The sequence below is a fragment of the Dermacentor silvarum genome, chromosome 10, assembly GCF_013339745.2.
Source record: "Dermacentor silvarum isolate Dsil-2018 chromosome 10, BIME_Dsil_1.4, whole genome shotgun sequence".
NCBI classification, from domain to species: Eukaryota; Metazoa; Arthropoda; class Arachnida; order Ixodida; family Ixodidae; genus Dermacentor; species Dermacentor silvarum.
The window spans coordinates 110,659,245-110,678,395 of NC_051163.1; the positions used below are offsets into that span (position 1 = coordinate 110,659,245).

The following is a 19,151-nucleotide window of genomic DNA, read 5'->3' on the forward strand; positions in this document are numbered from 1 at the left end:
ACAGCTGAGTAAGTTAGTAGGAATTCGTGGTAAGGATAGGCAGGCATACAAAGCACCAATACGATAAGAACGAGAAAGACTGCGTTTGTGTTGTCCTTCTCGTCGTCCTCGTATCCATGTGTTGTACGTCTTGCCTCACCGTAGCACCTTGTCAGGTAGTAGATAGCAATGAGTGCATTGTTGCTAGTGGCCTCACTACAGCATCATTGCAGTTTGCTCAACAAAAACTGGGGCGCGCACGACCAGTGCTTGCTAGCAAGACTACAATGGACAGACTGCTGTCTTGTTTTCATGTTCCCTCTATTAAACGTGTTTCGGTGTCTAATACTGAAGCTCAACAAGTGTTCTTTTCAGCGGTACCGCACTACTTCAATGACGCTAATTTGGTAAGCAACCAAAGCAAGCAGTAGTACAACAAACTATTCTGGCCTGATCCTGTGCTGATGAGAATTGTAAACGCTGGCCTTAGCAACGGCCTTCAACGCACCACGCCTCACCTCACTGTGTGTTCGCACGAACGAATGGCGAACTTGACATGATAAGGCTGTGCTGATTACAAGTGTAAACGCTGGCCTTAGCAACGGCCTTCAACGCACCACGTCTCACCCTGTGTTCGCACGACCGAATGGCTAACTTGACGTGATAAGGTTGTTTTTGCGAGTACAAAATTATTGCAAGAAAAAAGGCCAACAACTATCTCAGACTTGTGCCCTATAACACTGTGCCTAACTACTTTATTTGCTCATTAGCAAGGTTGGCCTATCCTTAAGTATTCAAACGTGCCAATTCACTGCAAGTATTTGCTTTGTGACTGCTGTATTCGATAAACCTAATATCATTCAAAGCAGTGCTGTCACAAACATTATCTGATTCTGGCATTCACAGTTTCACTACAGTGAACGCACTAATGCGGGTAATAAATAACAAGTCTATAAAGTGTTCCTAGCGCAAGTTATCGCAACTTTCCACTAGGCTTCTCATTAAGCAGGATGTATGCCAGAATAGCCCTACACAGTTGAGCAAGCATTAAGTTTTTTTTTACTTTTCAGCATGGGGTATTGATGAGCTCAAGTGCTTGTAGAGCCGGAGATATTGAAGAGTGGTCGGGTCTCAAAAACACGTCTTCACTGGCATAAATACGATACCTTCTGTGAAATAATTAATCAACATCAATGAGTGAATGATCCCCACAATTTGCTATGTCAGCTGCCTCTAATGCTGTGTTGCCACAAAAGACCGTTACCGCCTTACGTGGTCATTTGTGCAGAAATACATGGCATTTTCTCCTGCCCCCTAGAACGGGTTTTCGTGCGGAGGAAACCAATCCCAACACAAGCTACCCTCAAGGCTGTTTCATATTCTGCAGTGTAAAAAAAAAAAATCTTTTATGAAAGGTATTTAGTGCATCTGGCAAACTAAGGACATGACCTCAAAATATTTTCTTCTAATACGTTTCTGAATGTGTCTCGTTTTGAGACAAGTTATGAGCAATAAAATGCTGCCCAAGACAAAGCTTCACAGTCAATTCTTTTTTTTCCTACATTCCATTTTTGTCACTGTGCCAATGCGGAGTGATGAGTCAGCAAAAATCAGCATGGCTTCCGTGGAAGCACCAAGAGTCCTTTTAAAGCTAACCTAAAAAACAAATTGTGATGCCAAAAGCATTATTAGCATATCTATGATGTCACAACTTTATTAGCACATTAGGAAGCTTAATTAAGTGACAGAAGAGGCTCAAATGTTCTAGAGAGCATTGCCTAAGTAGGAACTAGGTAGGCTTATTTAACACGTTCACAAAGTGTCACCGGGTCCCTTTCAAAAGCTCAAGAGCTGACAGATACAATCACTCCTTCAGCAGTAACTCTGCAATAGAAATCTCAACATGGCTGGGTGGAAACCACAGCATGTGAAACAGCCTTCAGATCCACACCAAAGCCTGCATACTGTATTTATTGAATTATAAGGCGGTCACGATTATAAGGCGAGGATGCAATTGGGGGGGACCTTAGAAGAGAAACTTAGTATGCACACCAATATAAGGCGATACAGAGTAGCTGACGAATTGTCATCGAAATTCGACGTGGATAGCCTGAAATAATGAATTATTAACACAGCCAAAATAGAAAATGGCAACCATGAAATAGGGGGGGAAGGGAGATTCAACACGCGGAGAGCGGGTTATATGCAAATTTTGCCTTAGGAGTGGCTTCACGGCAGCAAGAATTTGTCCTCTGAGTGTGGCTTCACCGCACCACAGTGCGCGCTGCTGTAGAGCCACACTGTAAGGCGAAATTTGCGATTGCGTGAAGCCACACCTAAAAGCAAAATTTGCGTATAAAGTGGGCGGTGACTTCGAGGCTGAAAATTCTGGGAAAAAAAACCTCGCCTTATACTCGAATAAATATGGTATGTTACACAGCCTCTCCCACTGTTGCTCAAGTTGCTGTGCAGACAAAGATAATGAAGACAGAAAGTCTTCCGTCGTGCATATAGCTCTAGCATGCTTCAGCTGTGGCTTTAGAGTGTGTGCGGCACAAGTTAAAACGAATAAAGTACAAGGCCTTCTGCCTAGAGCAGAACCACAATGGGCATGTTGTAGTGCCAACAGCTGGTAGCAAGGCGGCAAGGAAGGCTCCGGCCAGAGTGCTACATAATGTGCTGGTTCAACTAGAGACACTGCATATGATGGGCAAGGCTCCAAACTGATGCATTCAAAGGCCTGTCAAGGATCTCTTAAGAATGTCAAGGATCCCCCGTACCCATTCGCCTGATAAAGCTTGGCCTTTTACGAGAAAAGGGATTGAATGTTTAGAGGCCGTCATCTGAACAGTAAACAGCAGAGGCGCCGACAAGCAGGTGAGGTATCGGCCATAATTCTTGACGTACGCTGCACGAACATCTTTCCTAGTTTCAACCCCCTGCATTCAGCACTATCTTGACAAGACTTGTGAGAAACTTGAACAGGCCTTAATGCATCATTCCGGGGCCATTCGGCTGTGCCAGAAATGCTGCCCAGTGAGCAAGCCTAACACTTTTTTTTTGTCAGTCTCGTGCAGCAAACATGTAACTTGCAAAAACTTGAGCTGCTTAAAGAAGAGTGCACTCGGGCAGTAGCCTCAGCTTCTGCATCTTCCAAACTAAGGTCCTGCCTGACTAAAATGTCGCTCAATCTAAGCATGATCATTTGAAATAGTCAACTTCCATTATTCAACCCTGATGGGACCAATTAAATTGATTAAATTATCCTGCGGGTCGAATTAAACAAAATGCAGAAAGAATATCAATTGACACCGCTGATACTTTTGGCAGTATTTGACCGATTCTAACAGGACCCCAAATCAAACGCAAGCCCGCTTTATGTAGGTTTAAACTAGAAGACAAATCTAGAATTGACATGAAAGCTCCTAAACAAAGTAGAAATCTAACGAGCACCCAATTTTTCAGCAAGAAAGATGGGAAATGGTCTAATGTGCGTTGCACAATGGCAGCCAGTTTTCTAAGGTGAGCTTCGCCGCATAATCTTAAAAGTCAGCTTTGCCGCAGTACAGCCGTGTTATGCGGTAAAGCAAACGCCGCGAACTCTGTTCTTGTTTTGCACACTAGCTATTGTATCACGCAGGTAACTTTTAGCCCAATTTTCATTGGAAAAAAGTTGTGTATTAGGATTGAGTAAACACTGAAATGAGGAATTGTGAGCTACCATTATTGCTTGAAAGTTCCTAGACCAGGTCGAAAATAGGCATTTTCGACGCGAGATGACACGTTTTCACTGCCCTTTAAGCTTCGTCGAGACATGCTGCCACTAAAAGGGTCATTATTGGGCTCACCATAGGGTTGAGGCGCGAGCAATGCTGACTGGTAAAGTTAGAATTATCGGATAAACACCAATTTTAGGACCAAAATAACAAAATTCTAGCCTATAGAAATGCATGGGCACAGTCCCGAGACCTTCGACTGTAATCTAATTAACCGAAAGATCTAATTAACAGGAGCGAATTAATAGAAGTCTGCTGTAGCACTTAATTAACAAAAAGCTGGCAAGAGGTCTGAACGGAAAGCAAGCATGGTAAGCTAGCTGGACCTTCATTGGCCCAATGACTTACGGTGATGACACTAATTGGCTTTATTTTTTCACAGTTCCTAAACCTCTTCCTTACCCCACTGTAGGTCGCTTTATTGTGCTGATAAAGTCTGTTTGGCAGCAAACATAAGCAGCAACAGCTGCAACTGCAGTCGTGCAAAAAAGGCTGAAATTAATTCTTCCTCAAACAAATTTGCGTGCCAACTACAGCTGTTTCACTTGCAACGTGAACACTCTTCTTAACTCCTACAATAATCTATGGCTCAAAGTGCATAATACTTTTTTAAAAATACACTCCAATACAAGCTTCTGTCGTATACATTACAAGAATGCTTAGAAGTGCAACACACTTTACAGAGAAAGCTAGCATTGTTCACAAGCACTGACTGGCTGCCAGAGATTACTGGCAAATGAATCAGCCTTTAGGACTGTTAACAATATGCTAAACTACTTGCACTTTGTTGGTTAACAAGGAGAAATTCAATGCAGTGTAAAGCACTCGACTTTGATGGCGCCAAATTGGTTCTAACTAGTGACCTGTGCCGCAGATGTCTTGCACGTGGCATCACAGGTGCAAATCAGAGCACTACCCAACATAGCTTTAAACAGCTGTGGTGGAACTGGGCAAATAAAACACAGCCTTTCAGCATGGAGTTTCATACAAACTTATTCTGAGGGCAGCAGGGCACCAGTGCCTAAGTACATTTTTCATAGCTGCAGTTCATTAAGCAGGAAAATGATGGAAAGCACTCGCTCATTTTGGCTAATAGATTGAAGCATAATGCAACTAAGGCAGCCCAAGTTCCCTTTGCGGCGATAAAAACAGTCCTGACTCGCTGCTTGAGCACTCTATTATATATGTTAAGAACAGAAGTTATCTCTAGAAGCACTACACATGCCATGGCAATGCAGCCTAACTGAAGGGTTAAGATTTTTTTGCTTCGAAACATCGGATGTCTTCGACTTGTTGTCCTCGAAAGGCCAGAACTTTCCAAAAAGCTGCATACATCAACAATCAGCTGAAAGCAGCGCCTCAGGCAATCCAGGACAACAAATAGAAAATACCAGCTGTTCCACTACTCATACAATAAAGGTCATTTCATTAATGGCAGAGAGCATCACTGCAACAATATGATATAATTATGTGTAAAGGTGCTTAAAATAAAAAGTGAAGAGCCCCTTTATGGCAATGGGGCAACACTACTGAAGTACGAAACAGAAAAGGTAAGGTAAGCTAAAAAAATTCAGAGAGCTGGAGGCTAAAACCGCAATATAAAGTTTAAGCTGAGAGTAGCTTTCTGTACATATACGCACCACATTTGCACTTGGGTTCCCACTCCACCTTTTCTACATTCAACTTAACTGGCAGCTGCGACAAGCGTCAGAAAAAAAAAAAAAGGCTGCTCTCATCCTAACCACGCTGTGTGTCTGACCTGCAGCGAGCATCTGCGAATGCAGCAAGCTCTGCGTGATCCCTGTAGTTTTAGCGCAGCTAGGCAGGCATCGTAGTAAGATGGGTGGTCAAGCCAATTTCAATACAAAGCCTATGCTTTCCATCATTCCCAGTGCAGTCGAACACTTGCCATGCTAGTTTTCCTTTTCTACTCTGTCTCAACAATTCTGTGCAGTGCAGCAAAAGGCTAGAGCTCATTTTTCAGCTGTGCGCAACCGATCCTTCTGAGAAGTTTCCATCAGAAGCAAACAATGGAGGAGCCATTCTTTTGGTTCTTTATTCCAGTTGGCTGTTACATCCCGTAGTGTTTCACTGCACTGCACACTGCACAAAGTTGGCGAAACGGAGTACAAGTCTGTACGTAACTCTACGGGTTTTTCCAACACAGCGGCCCCCCGACAGCATCGCTGCAAGACATCTGCATAGCACACGCAGCCTGGGCAAGAGCACTTCAGCTGGCACAGCCGAAGCCGCAAAGCACGCGCACGCGCGCTTTCAGTAAAGAGACCCTGTTCCCGGCACCGACACAGAGAAACCGGGAACGGAGTGGGTTGGCGAGGAAGAGGAGGAGGTGGTGGGAACGAAGAAAATGGCCGGAGGGCGGCCACTCTTGCAAGTGGCCGAAGCGGCGCAACGAGGGGACGACACCTTTGTAAGTTCCTTCCACCGAACCGCTTCGGAGAGATAGCGAAACTCCACAAATGCAAACCCCCTGGAGGCACCTACAAAGGGGTGGTCACAGAAGCCAAGGGAGCGCACCATTAGTACTTTTGCCACTCGGGCACCAAAATAATAATAAAAAAAAGTAACAGAGCGAGTGAGTGAGAGAGAGAAGCACCACACCACCGCGGATGAACACCACAACAACGACAAAGTGTGCGCTTCCGACAGGGTGCTCGGCTCTCCCCCTGGTGGTACGACGGCAAAGTCTGTTGTCCTTCCTCGTCCCGCACGAGAAGCTAGAGTGATTGTTTCACTGTCATCAACCCAGATGCTGGTGGGACACTGCTGGCAAGGCTTGGCCCGAGAGAGTTTAACCCGAGCTGTGCAAGATGCGACAGCTCTGGGATGCATGGCTTCTCTGTCTGGCTTGTCCGTTGCTTTTGTCGCGGGTCCATTCGATTTGCCTGCACTTCCTGAACTAGCTCAGGAATTCACTAATGCTGTGCAGCGGCCGACTGTTACATCTTGCTACAGAGATCAAGCATACCAAACCCAACATCATGATGCAAGAGCAACATGGATGCACACACACGGGACAAAACACCTGCTGAACCACCAAAACTTAGGCTTAGCACACAAGAGCAACACATATAAGGTGCCGTGTGTGTATCGCCCAAGCATTGGTTGGGTTAAGCCAAATGTTTGCAGTATGGTAGGTGCTGATTATTGCTGTGCGTTTCACAAGTGCAACATGCCAGTGGATGCACTTTACAGTCTGTTTCATCCTGCGCAGGTTTCTACAGTGAGTGCCAGGCCTGCTCTGTACTAGCACAGAACTTGCATTGAAACTACAGCAAACCAGCTCACAAAGTGCAGGGCGAATCGAATCGAATGGACTTTGCGTGTTTAACAGGGGTTTCCAACAATGGCTGGTGTCCTGTAACTTTTCATTCTGCATGGCCACAAGGCACGTAGCGCCGTATGTTGACAATTTCAGTGCCTCTCACAACTGTCAGACTCGGAAATGATATGCAGAGTCTTCTACTTTTCAGAAATAAGTAGGCGCTCCTGTACAGAGAAAATGTTACACCAAAATTGCAAAACATTTGTTCACATAACATAAGACGGCACTACATGGCATCTAGCAAACATGTTCTGCTCACCACTTTTGGCATCCAAGAAAGAATCTATTTTTGACCCATTCACTACTTTGCATGGCACACACTCCCATAGTGGGACAGCCTAGCATATGCACCTTAGCTCGCATTTCATAACAGTAAGTCACAGTTAGAACTGTGCCTGTCTGTCGCCATAATAAAAGGTGTCAGATCATGAGCCTATTTTTATGTCTACTGCAGGCGATCTCCATCCTGCTTTGCATCAGTCGACTTTGTCTTATGGCTTATCGCAGCACCTAACCCTCTGCCTTCCTTGAATGCACTTCCCTTCCCTTGGCAAGCATTCTGCTCCACAAACAGACCTATGACTCTCTGCTCTGCACCTAAATAGGACTGCACAACTGCATTTTTTCCCCTTAATGCCCCCTTTTTGCTCTAATCCATCCTGCCATCATCCAGACACCTAGCATTATGCCTATAATCTTTTGTTCCATTGCTCGCTCTCGCATACTCGGCCACTTAAGTTTCTTGTTGGTGTGCAAGTTCTATTGAGTGCACGTGGACCACGTAGCCATTACCCCCCTCCAACTTTTGCGCACGACTGCCAAAACAATGACTCAAATATATATATATATATTTTTTTTTTGTCCTTAACACTAAGCAAAAATGTGTAGTTGTCTCCATGACTTCCAACAGATTGCATTTTATTTGTGCTCAATTTTTTATCTCTATTACTAACTGAAAAGACGTAGCAATCACACCTACATGGCAAGTAAGTCTCCTACATAACACCAAAAACGCATAAAGAATGAGACGCATTACACATCCATTGCAAATTGAACCTGGACATTTTGATCTTAGCTACTGGAGTAAGTACTAACTAATGCAGTTGTTCGCTCCAGTGATATAGGTGTGCTATCAGGGATGCTGCAATAGAGGGCTACAGGCCAACCTGAATAATCTGTAGTTCTTTACTGTACAGTACGGTGCGCCATTAAAGCAAACACGTATTTAATACTTTGTCGATTATCTCCAAAAAATGACACAAAAGGCCCACAAACTAATATGCGATGCCTAAATGTACAATCAATGGATATGGGCAGCTTCTTAGTGATTGAAGTAGAGAAATGCCTGAGCTATATTGGCTTTATTACCCGTTACATGTTCCCCTCAACAGCAGACTGTACAGTGCACCAATAAGTGCGTACAAAGGTGTTCTATGACAGTGTCGTTGATGCCACCAGAAGTTTATCAGACAACTATCTTCCTTATGAGTATACAGGAGGCAGAGAATACGATGTAATGAAATATTTGTTTTGTGGGGTTAAAAACAAGCTAGCAACCCAGATATGGCCCCCAAAATATTAAAGGCTAATTCAGGCCAGCTTTGGTAGTGAATGGGTCAACACTAGGAGTGTGCAAATTGTGAAATTTCAACTCAAATTGAACAGTGCTTATGATGCAGTGTTATGATGAGTTTTATAACCCATAGCTTATCCCATAGAAACAAACAAACACAGAGGGCTAAATGCCGCACAAATAGGGGACGAAGTTAGAGAAAGAGTGGCCTTTTATAGATTGCATAGAAAACACACATTCTGCAAACACAAATCAGTAAATTTATTTGCATTACTGATAGCAACTAGTAGAAAGAACATAATGAATGATGAAACAATTAAAAAAAAAAGACAACCAACATGTCATGCTTTTTAGGAGTGTGCGAATATTCGAAAAGTTTGAATATTATATATTTAATAAACATATTCAAATCAAAAACTAGATATTCAAACATGTTCGAATTAAATCGAATAGATTGCTGGCTGTGCGGGAGCAAACAAGGTTCTTAGCATTTGTTTCTATCTAATCTAAGAATATTGATTTTGTGCTGCTACCGAAATTTCACCTGTAAAGTACACTTGGCCACTAAACTTATAAACATTGCGGGAAAGCCAGCCTCTCAGTAGCAGGGGGCACAGTTTTGTGGACAGCGAAGGTGCACTTTTTTTTGCAGCACCACCACCAATTCTGAGCTAACTGCTTGACAGCAAGTGCGATGCCTCGAGTTTACGGGCATTTGATGCGGTATAATAAGGCACAGGCCGGCTAGGACAGCTACTGGGAATTACAAAATTTTCCAAGTTAACACGAGCCAAATACACAATGTTTTAGTATAACGGCTCACTAGCCTAGTTTTTTAACATTGACAATGTAATTGAAATGTTCCAACATAACAAATTAACCCAACCACATGTGCATATCATTATTTGATATTCGATTCAATATTCGAAGCTACATATTCGATTTGTATTAAAAAATTTGGATAATCGCACACCCCTAGTTTCTTTTGAATAATTGTGCACCTGCACCTACATGTTGTGTCATTCCATTTCATGTAAAGTGTACAGAACAGTGGAAAAAAATCCGCTCTATGTGTGATAACTTGATAAAGGTGGACATGCCATAAGTGTTGTGACAATAGCATACCAGCTAAAATAGAGTAGCCTACAGTTTGGAGAGGCATACCACGCACAAGCATTCGCACAGTAAATATTGCTCTGCAAACAGCGCATGCATGCAGCACTGCTTGCGGGGCTTCCAAAAGTTGCTCCCGCCTTACTCTGCTTACTCGGCTGTCATGTTCACTTTCCGATAGCCTCCAAGATCGGAAGCACACATTATCTCGAAGGCCTTGGCTTACATAGGGGGCTGGCACGCCGCATTGTTTCTAGCCGAAGCCTTAGCAGTGCGAGCTCCATCGGTAGGCCAGTTCCTTAGTGGCTCAGAAAACAGAGCCAACTGCATGCCCAATACAAAGTGGTAATGATCCAACCTCAGACAATGCTGGTGCTGCATCGGGTTCTCATCTGGTGATTGAGGAGTGCAGAGTGGCATGCATGCACAGCTCTCTCCGTTTTTCTCAGCGAAAAGGTCAGCGCACAAGGTCGGGATTGTGTAATGAGTATGTGCCAATGCGATTCCTTGTGCTTCGCCAGTGGTCAGACAGGTGCTCCGCCAACACTGTCAATGCGATCAGCCGGCCGCCGTTAACAGTGAACGATAAGAGTGGCATAGAATCGAGTGGAAGGAATCCTTACTCTATGCCAGTCTGGTGCAAGGCTCCTGCCTCACGTACTACACTGATCCTGAGCTTTTGCCGGTTTGCTCTGCATGCTAATACTTTGAGTAGAGCAACCTTGCTGCAACAAGGGTTGACCTTGACATGAACTGCTACAGAAACTCCGCATTAGTGTTTTGCATGTGGCACCGATGCTGACAGTGCAGCGCACAATGGTGCTACAGTCAACGTCTGATTTTTCGGACTCCCTGGGGGACGTACGGCCGAAAAAATGAATGCCTGCCTTTTGCTGCCCCCAAGGGCTGTAAATCGAACCAGGCACGTCCGAAATAGCTCTGAAGGCCTGCCAGTAAACTATTAGGCGCATCGGTGCTCGTACTGTGAGAAGGCAGGTGCACGCGTGTATAATTAAGGAATGCATACCGTGTCCTGTGGCAATTGCCCCTTCCCACTCTTGGTATGCTTCACCGCGTAACACTGATGTATTGAAGAGAAGCTGACATTCGGGAACCAGCATTATGCAACACGTCGTGCTTTCTGAGCTTCAAAGCCATTGGCGAGGATTACAAAGGTGGCCATTACGAACAGGCGCCATTTACTAACAGCGGCCAACTGTTTCAATGAAAAACACGGCATTGAACAGGGAGACGCTTGGTAGCGAACGTCGAAGTAGCTAGGCCTAGCGTTGCCAGGGTGGTGGCTACGGCTGCCAGCGAATCTGCGTGCAAGAGTGCCAGTACGAGGCGGTGAGATAATCAAAATGGCAACAGCGGTGGCTTCAGCTGATGCCATTTCGGACCTGCGGTCATGGCAAAAAGTCCGAAAATTCAGATGGCGAAGGTGTTTTGCGTCCGCAATTTTAGACGTTCTGATACATTGGCTCTATGGGGTACCTGGCAATGCTGCGAAGGCATCCGAATTATCGGACACATCCGAAAAATCAGTCATTGAATGTAGGTTCGCAATTTGTTTCACAGTCACATGCAAATCTCCAGAGCCCCCTCTGGCAGGATGAGTACATTTGATGGCACTAATTATGCTTTTTAAATACCAGATATTTAAAAACAAAATCAAACTATTTGTCCAATAACATTTGGTTAAAATAATTGCACACTCCTAGTTAAAAACGCGACTATAGTAGTGTTGTAAAACCTAAGGTGTCATTATGATGGCACCTCGAAGTTTCCAATGAAGTTAGAGAAGTTGCTATTTTATTTGCCCTTTCCGAAAGCAACCTGCAATATCTCAAGTCCGGATGACACAACTGTAAGCAGTGTACAGCTCAGACCACTCATAACGTAACCACTTACAGTGCCGGACTAGCTGTAATGCGGTCTTTTCTGACTCACTTTCACTTTCCCAAAGAACTCAATATATACCTATACTGCTTATAGTGCAGCCGTGTAAGTTGAAATACCTAGCCAACGAAAGCGAGGGTAGATCCCAGTCGTATGCTTCGATTCCTGGACACACGCGGCTGCTTGGTCTACATGTTTTGCACATGCATAGCCTTTGAAAAATGTTGTTTTGGGTTATAGTGCAGTACCGCTTATAGTGCAGAAATTCACGACTCCAGTGACTTACGTTATAAGCTGTCTATGCTGTACGACAGTTTGTGGAACTGATACATGAACTCAAAACAAATGTCTAATCTGTGCAACCCCCTTTATAGTTATCACCCATCTATTACAAGACCTACGAGAAGTGAGACTTCAGAACAATACATGAGGGCTTTTTGTGTGTAATGATTCTGACATTTTGAGAGCACTAAAGGAAAATATTAAACGAAGTTAGATAACTTATCTGTCTTGAGGTCTATCATTGTCTGCGTGCCAATATCCGACTTGCTGCATAGCGAATTGCCACCGCAGGTTCGCTCCGCAATTTGGAACGCCCGCACGAAAACCAAGGACAAGACGTATTATCCCCATCACCTTCTCCTCTGCCGCTTTCTGGGAATCGCCACTGCTCTCTCAACTCGCATCGGCGTCGCTCCTCGAACCACCCACCTCACTGTAAAACATTTTGCCTCCCACTTGCCTCCTCACTCCCTCTCTCGCCTGCTCTCACATCTTGCCTCAGTCTTCCGGGCGGTGCCAGACATCCAGGACGCCGACGTCCCATGAGAGAGGTACCATACTACAGCCACTCCATTTTCAAGTTTCATCATTTTCTCGATTACAAAAGCTCTGTTCTCGCTATGAATTCATCATTACTGAAGACCTATTCTTTAAATCCAGCTCGACTTAATATTTTCCTCTAGTGCCCCTAGGCTACAAAAAAAATTTATTAAATGTTGGCATTCATTCTGTAGGGCAAACATGCGCTTTCGATGAGCAGCGAGACCAAACACTTTGCACTCTCTTCGCAGTAATGGCACAACACAGACACATTCCCAATGAAACTCTTTTGAGATTACGTCTGTACAAGGATTGATTATTGACTTTGAATGCAAGATGTGAAGGCCCTTAATATGTTACCTCATTACCTTCACATAAGGAAGGTACCTTTCTAATGTCTAAGTACCTTAATAGGTACTTTAATTTGTCAATACTTGTCCAAACGTAATCTCCAAACTAGAAACATACATCCGATGCACCGTTTTCTGTGAAGCTAAGCTCTGTTTACAGTGGGTACAACAGACGGGAATGTGTGATGACAAGAAATGTGTCACAGCCGGCAGAACTGCAATTGTCGGGTGCACATAACAAATTGCCCCCTTGACTAACAAATTATTTTCAGTTTTGTCCAAGCCATAAGTTCGTAATACTGTGAGCAGGTACTACAACTGGTCATTTCAGAAAGTGAGCCAAGAATACAAACAAGTCGAAACAACAAAAGTACAAATGCATGGCAACATTGTAAAACAAAACAGTAGCACTCAATCACAGCGAAATCAATTGTCACAAACAGATTTGCAACACACACAAAAAGAAAGGAAGAATAACAAAGGATGCCCACCTGTATCCTTGCGCTTCATAAGCCTGATGTCCTTAGGCTCAAGGCCATAGCGAACCACTTCATTTCGAAGCTGCAGACACAAAAGGTTGAATTAACAAAAGTTGCCTGCAAACTTGCTTTGGCCAAAGAGCATGTCTGCCCCTTGGCCAAACAGCAAAAACATCACATTTATCCACTCTAGGCACTATCAAAGTTAAATGCTAAAGTAACCATCTATGGGAAAACAAAAAGATGATTTTGTATGCACGGCAAAGGTGTTAACCAACCGACAAAGAAAGGAAGCCCAGACCTATTTTACAGATTATAATATAAGGCTTGAAACTACCATATACTCCTTTTCATACGTAGAAGGCAAAGCTGTGGAAGCTATGCAGGTAGTATGGTCCACTCCATATACAGTGAAACCACACTGATATGTTTGGTGTCGCATTTTCCCGGCTGCTACATCGCGTTTTTGCGGTCCCGACCTAAAGCCTATTAGCCCCTTATTGTGTTCTCATTTGATACTTTGCCATTCTGTAACGTTCACACATCTTGCATTGCTTTTAAATGCGGTGGTCAAGTAAATTTCGCAGTGCAGATGCAAACCTGAAAGTACGAAATGACGGAAGTATCAGTCCCGATAAGCGTGTCACCGCACGATTGTAGTTTTTACCGGCTCCCTAAAAGTCAACTTCGCGGCAGTACAGACGCGTTATGAGGTGAAACAGATTAAAAGTGGAAAGGGGCCACTGCCACGGAACATAGTACATGCCTCTTAATTACACACACGCGCAGAGCTGTTTCTGACGTTGCTGTGGTGATCTGGGGGCCTTCCTCACTGTTATGTTTTCCTGGCTGTTACAGTTTTTCTCTGCGCTCCCTTGAGAGACATATCAACAGGGTTCTATTGTATAACAACTACAATTTGTGGGCATAAGGCCACGCCAAATTATTTATTACATGTGCAGCCTCGTGCTTCCAGTGTGTGATATACAATGTTTTGATTGCAAGCGCAAGCGGTGTGGTACAACCGCTGGTCGCAGAAACATGCCACACTGCTCACTTGGTGGTAAATAGGTTCAGATCTGCGACACCTCCCAAGTAATAAATATGTCACACTTTGCGACGTCTGTGTGGTAGACTTGCTACATCGAATCAGGTGACACATGCCTATCTTTTCTATATGTGACATGTTACTTTCAGGTCGTGGATGCGAGCAGTCCCTCTGGAGTTAGTAGCGTTGCCTGCCACGTATGAAACAGGGTATGATAGCATTACAAAGGCCGACATTCCCCATAGTGGGGCACAGAATGCCACAGACCCCCCCCCCCCATTTACTGAGAAAATGCATGCCCTAATTACCTGTGGTGCCCACTAAGCAAGCACGAGGCAGACGACGAGATACCGACAAGACAGGTTAACACCCAGCACACATGCACTGCAGGCAGTGACGTGTTCAGAATGCAGCGGCAAATGCCCCATTACTGGCCTCCGAAATTGGGTGGCCTCACAAAATCTCGGAGGCCATGCTCTGGAATTTCAATCACATCTGCTAACTACCGGGTGCTCGCGTCATCTGCTAAAGTGTAATTTAAAGGCTGTTAATAAGAGAATAACGCAATTACTACCCATGCAGGCTCTGCCAAGATTGCTTCGGTGTGTACAATCAGCATAAATGGAAACGTCGACAAGAAATAACTGATCCGAACACCTGTTACGCCCAACGAAAGTGTGAGGTGCAATTGCTGTGTAGCCGATTTCTAGGCAAAAAGTAGTCCGAAGTACAAGTTTTTTTTGAAGTATTTCTAGGCAAGGAGTAGTTCGAAGTATAAGTTTTTTTTGAAGTCTGAATTAGGCCACTGTTGCAAATGCAGGTGAACCTGCAAACAGAACAAAGCATTGGAGTAGCTTCGGAATTGCTCGCATTTCAATTTACACTGACAATCATCAAGTGGAGTAATATAATAAATAAAATATTCATAAAAGAAAGGACCCCTTCCTGTAAAACCAAATATAACAAGAGTTTAAAGAAAGGGATAAATAGTAAAAATAGGTAAATAATATAAAGATTTAAAGAATGAATGAGTAAGTAATACGAAATACAGATTCAGAAATAAATAGAAATAAAATATACTATCCGGACAGACCACGACCAAGGGGGTGGGCAAAGGCATCAGTGGCATTATTTAATTTTTCTTTAATTTTTACGAATGGTCCATTTTTTTTTTTTTTAATCTTAGTAACCAAGCTTGAATGCTGAATTCTGCAATGTCCCTCGTATGTGTATGCTACTGATTTATTACCGATTTAGCCATATTAGAATTTAGTTGCAGTTCTAAAATCGGGAGAGCCTCTAAAATCTAAAGATTTCTTCCCTGCAATGCGTGGGGAGAAATTAAGTCAGCATTCTCTGGCTCACCTTCTAGACTGAAATGTGCTAACACTTCCCCACACTCCCAGCTAATGACGAAGAAAAGGTTTTTAAGAAGGCAAGTCAGGATAATCCCTGTCCTAATGGCTGTTCGATATGTGTGTTCGTACTGCAGCACACTTTGACGTAGCAGAATCAAAAGCCAGACTGGCTGATAGGGTTGTACCATCCACTTGGTATATTTTGCACGAATTTGCATAATATATGATCATCTGCATCCTCATACATGACCTTGGCAGTTCGTATGCATGGCACGTGACTGCAAAATACTTTTGCCCAGCTGCTGGGGTGCCTCCAGTCTACAATGATATGCATTTGGGTGCGTCATTGCTTATTTACGACGATGCATCCATCGTAAACATGTGCATCACTGTCTATACGCATCTTTATTGCAACATATATTAAAAAAGATTTCTTGCTTTGTTCTCACACAAATTTCGCAACAAGACTGCATTTTTATGGTCCAAATTTTTCAATAAAACAGCTGGCCTCAATGTCTGCTTTGCTCGTGAGGCAAACTGCTAACAGGTAACAAAACCAAACCCCATCTCTGCAGCAGCTTGTTCTTCCACTAGGAAGACGAACAAATGCCAATGTAAAAGGTATATAGCAAACATTTGTAATATGATTAAATGCCCATGGTCCTCCATTTTTCTTCTGCATAAAAAAGGCAACAAAAGATGCGGCCAAGTGCTTCACTGAATGTGGACCAAGAAATCACAACTCACTGAGAAACCTGAAAAAAAAAAAACAAAGCTAAGAAGAATAACTATCAAGAATAAGAACACAGGCCAATGTTTAGGAAACTTTTTCTGGAGTGCGGCCACCCTGCACAGAGCACTTCGCTGGGAACAGCCTTCGCTGCATTCTCGACTTGCCACTGACCACAGTACAAGTATTTACTCTTTGAATCTATCAGGCAATGGTTTCCAATTTTACTCAATTCACGATCCTGCTGAATTCTGTATAGAAGCATCCCAACTCCAACTCCAACTGATGCGTTGATGTTGCTTGTGCTGCGCAAATGAAATTTGCAACACACCGTGACATTAGCGACAGACGGGGGTTGGTAACGTGTATAGCTTTCTGCACAATACACGGCTTTCAGAAGACACACGTGTGCCAAGAAGAAAAAAAAATACTCACAGTTTTGCAAACACCACTGCTGTCTCTACACCTATGCAACATACTACAGAAGGTTTTTGTACAACACGAACAGGTATTTTGCGAAGTCATAATGACCTTCAAAGTGGCTACAATGGCTTCTAATCGCCATAACAAGTGCAGCTGCAAAGAGTGCTAAATCATTGAAGAGATGCACAATTTCCCTCACTTGTTTGTCTTACCTAGATCAATTTGGTAGTGGGCTATGCTCATAACTTTACAGTTGCTGCTATCGATAGTGCACACAGTATCTTGCATATTCTGTAATAGCAACAATTAAGAGCCAATGATCATTAGTAGTTATGACACCTACAATACACCTCAAAGAAATGCCTGCATCTACGTAGACGATATTGCATGGCCCTATGCGGTGAGATTGCAGTCACCTAAAGCAGTTTGGTTAGCGGCCTTTTAGATAAACGTAAGCGCACTAAAGATATATAAAAACGTTAAATTCTATGAGTAATTGCCTGCGCCATTACTGATCACGGCTGACAGAATCCACGGCTCAGTCCACCAACATGCAAGTTTCGCGAAATGAAGCATTTACCTCGGCGTCCGTCGTCTCCACCGGCATGCCCCGAACCATGATGGTGCTGTTTGGTATCTCGTCCCGGCGGTCCAGGACTCGATCGCGGTCCCGGTCCCGGTCCCTGTCACGGTCTCGGTCCCGACCACGGTCGCGGTCCCACGAGTGGTCGCGGTACGGCCGGTCCCGGTCTCGGTCACGCTCGCGGCGCCGGGGCCGCTCGCGGTCCACATCGTCGTAGTCTCTCCGCCGGTACCGGTCCGGCGGCTCGTCCAAATCGCGGTAGTCCACATCGCGGGCTGCCATGTCGCGGCTGGCCGGCGACTGTGGATTCAGGGGCGTTATAGGGGACCGGGCGGGCGCAGAACTGCAAAACCAGAAAACTGTACGTACCGCATCGTAGTCCCGGCGATCGTAGTAGTCCCGGTCCATCATCCGGTCGCGGTCCCGGTCCCGGTCGCGACCGCCGCGGTCGCTGCCCCGGTAGTCGCGGTCTCGGCCCCTGCTTCGCTCGCCCCGTCGGTCCCTGCAACGCAGCGGAACGCAAGGCAGCGTGATTGTTTGGTGCGCCAGACTCACTACAGCCTGTACGTTCGTGCAGATTAGTTTTGTCGAAAACGTTGCACCTGTCGCGGTCCCTTTGCCGCTCGTCCCGTGGAGGTGGCGGCGGCGGCGGCGGAGGGCCAGGCATCGCGGTGCCGTCGTAGTCGCCGGGCTCCATGTCTCCGTACTCGCGCAGGTACTCAATGCTCATCGCTGCGGCGGCGGCGGGCTGCTGCTGAGCTCCTCCTTAAAGCACTGAAGATGACGGGCCAGGGTTGAGACGCTCATAATGTATCCCGCAACGTACAGAACCCAGCATCGACCATCTCGACGATCAGTGTGCCTAGTAAACGTCTCCTATGCCACCGCTGCTTCGGTTCCTGGGGTGCGGAATCCCCGAAAGCAAGGCTCACCTTGATGAAAATGCTGCCGGATAGTTTCCTTCTTGAATAGACTCGCTTTACAGGTTTAGCGCCGGCAATTAAGCACAGGCGCAACACCTTTAGTTCGTCTGGGCGTCGTTTTGGTGTTTGCCGCGAAATGATAAACGCCACAGCATTGACCAAAATGGCGAATACGGCGAAAAGCCAACGAAAGGAAGCCGCAGGCGCGCACGAGCCAACAGCAGCCACTCACGCGGAAAGCTCTAGACCGTGGCCGTAGGGTGGCGCCACTAGCCATATAAGTCTATATAATTCGTAGTATTATAGTGATACGTAACGTTGAGTGTAGTGTACTAGTGTACTAGAATAATGCCCTAGTAAACTATAGTTGAGTGATACCGCTTAAAATCCGTGTATATTTAAAAAGGAAGAAAGCACATCCAGTAGCTTTAGAAGTTGATTGTAGGAGTTCTGTGACTTTAGTACCACCTTCAGAGCACCGTGCTCTAACCACGGTGCTCTAATCAAAACAATGATTTAGCAAGGCTTAGCTTAAAAGATCAGTTGGTTGTAATATATAGATGTTTTCTGCAAGCCTTGCATGTGGCACAAGGAAGACAACAGAAAAACTCAATGACATACAATATAATGGTCTACATCACGGTGGTCTACATAATCCCAACTCAAGAAAGCCGGCAGATCCCACGCCCTGTGGGAATCGATGTTATGCGAAGCAGTGCGCGGGGAGCCTACCATGGTAACGAAAC

The 19,151-nt window shown here is 44.8% G+C and overlaps 1 protein-coding gene across 3 annotated transcripts in view; it reads right to left on the minus strand.

Moving 5' to 3' along the window:
• LOC119466475 (RNA-binding protein 5-B) overlaps positions 1-18,612 on the minus strand; it is a 63,717-nt gene extending 45,105 nt beyond the window's left edge. Inside the window, exons 1-6 of one of the 3 annotated variants that reach the window (XM_049656955.1) lie at positions 18,415-18,612; positions 18,085-18,256; positions 17,852-17,984; positions 17,480-17,782; positions 13,353-13,422; positions 6,183-6,256 (exon numbers count right to left, since the gene is read on the minus strand). In XM_049656955.1, the coding sequence (XP_049512912.1) occupies positions 6,183-6,256; positions 13,353-13,422; positions 17,480-17,782; positions 17,852-17,984; positions 18,085-18,212 (708 nt within the window). In that variant the 5' untranslated portion in view covers positions 18,213-18,256; positions 18,415-18,612. Of the gene's footprint in view, positions 1-6,182; positions 6,257-13,352; positions 13,423-17,479; positions 17,783-17,851; positions 17,985-18,084 lie in introns of all 3 variants that reach the window. The other 2 variants (XM_049656954.1, XM_037726989.2) reach the window with 2 other exon arrangements.
• Between the last annotated feature and the right edge of the window lie 539 nt (positions 18,613-19,151).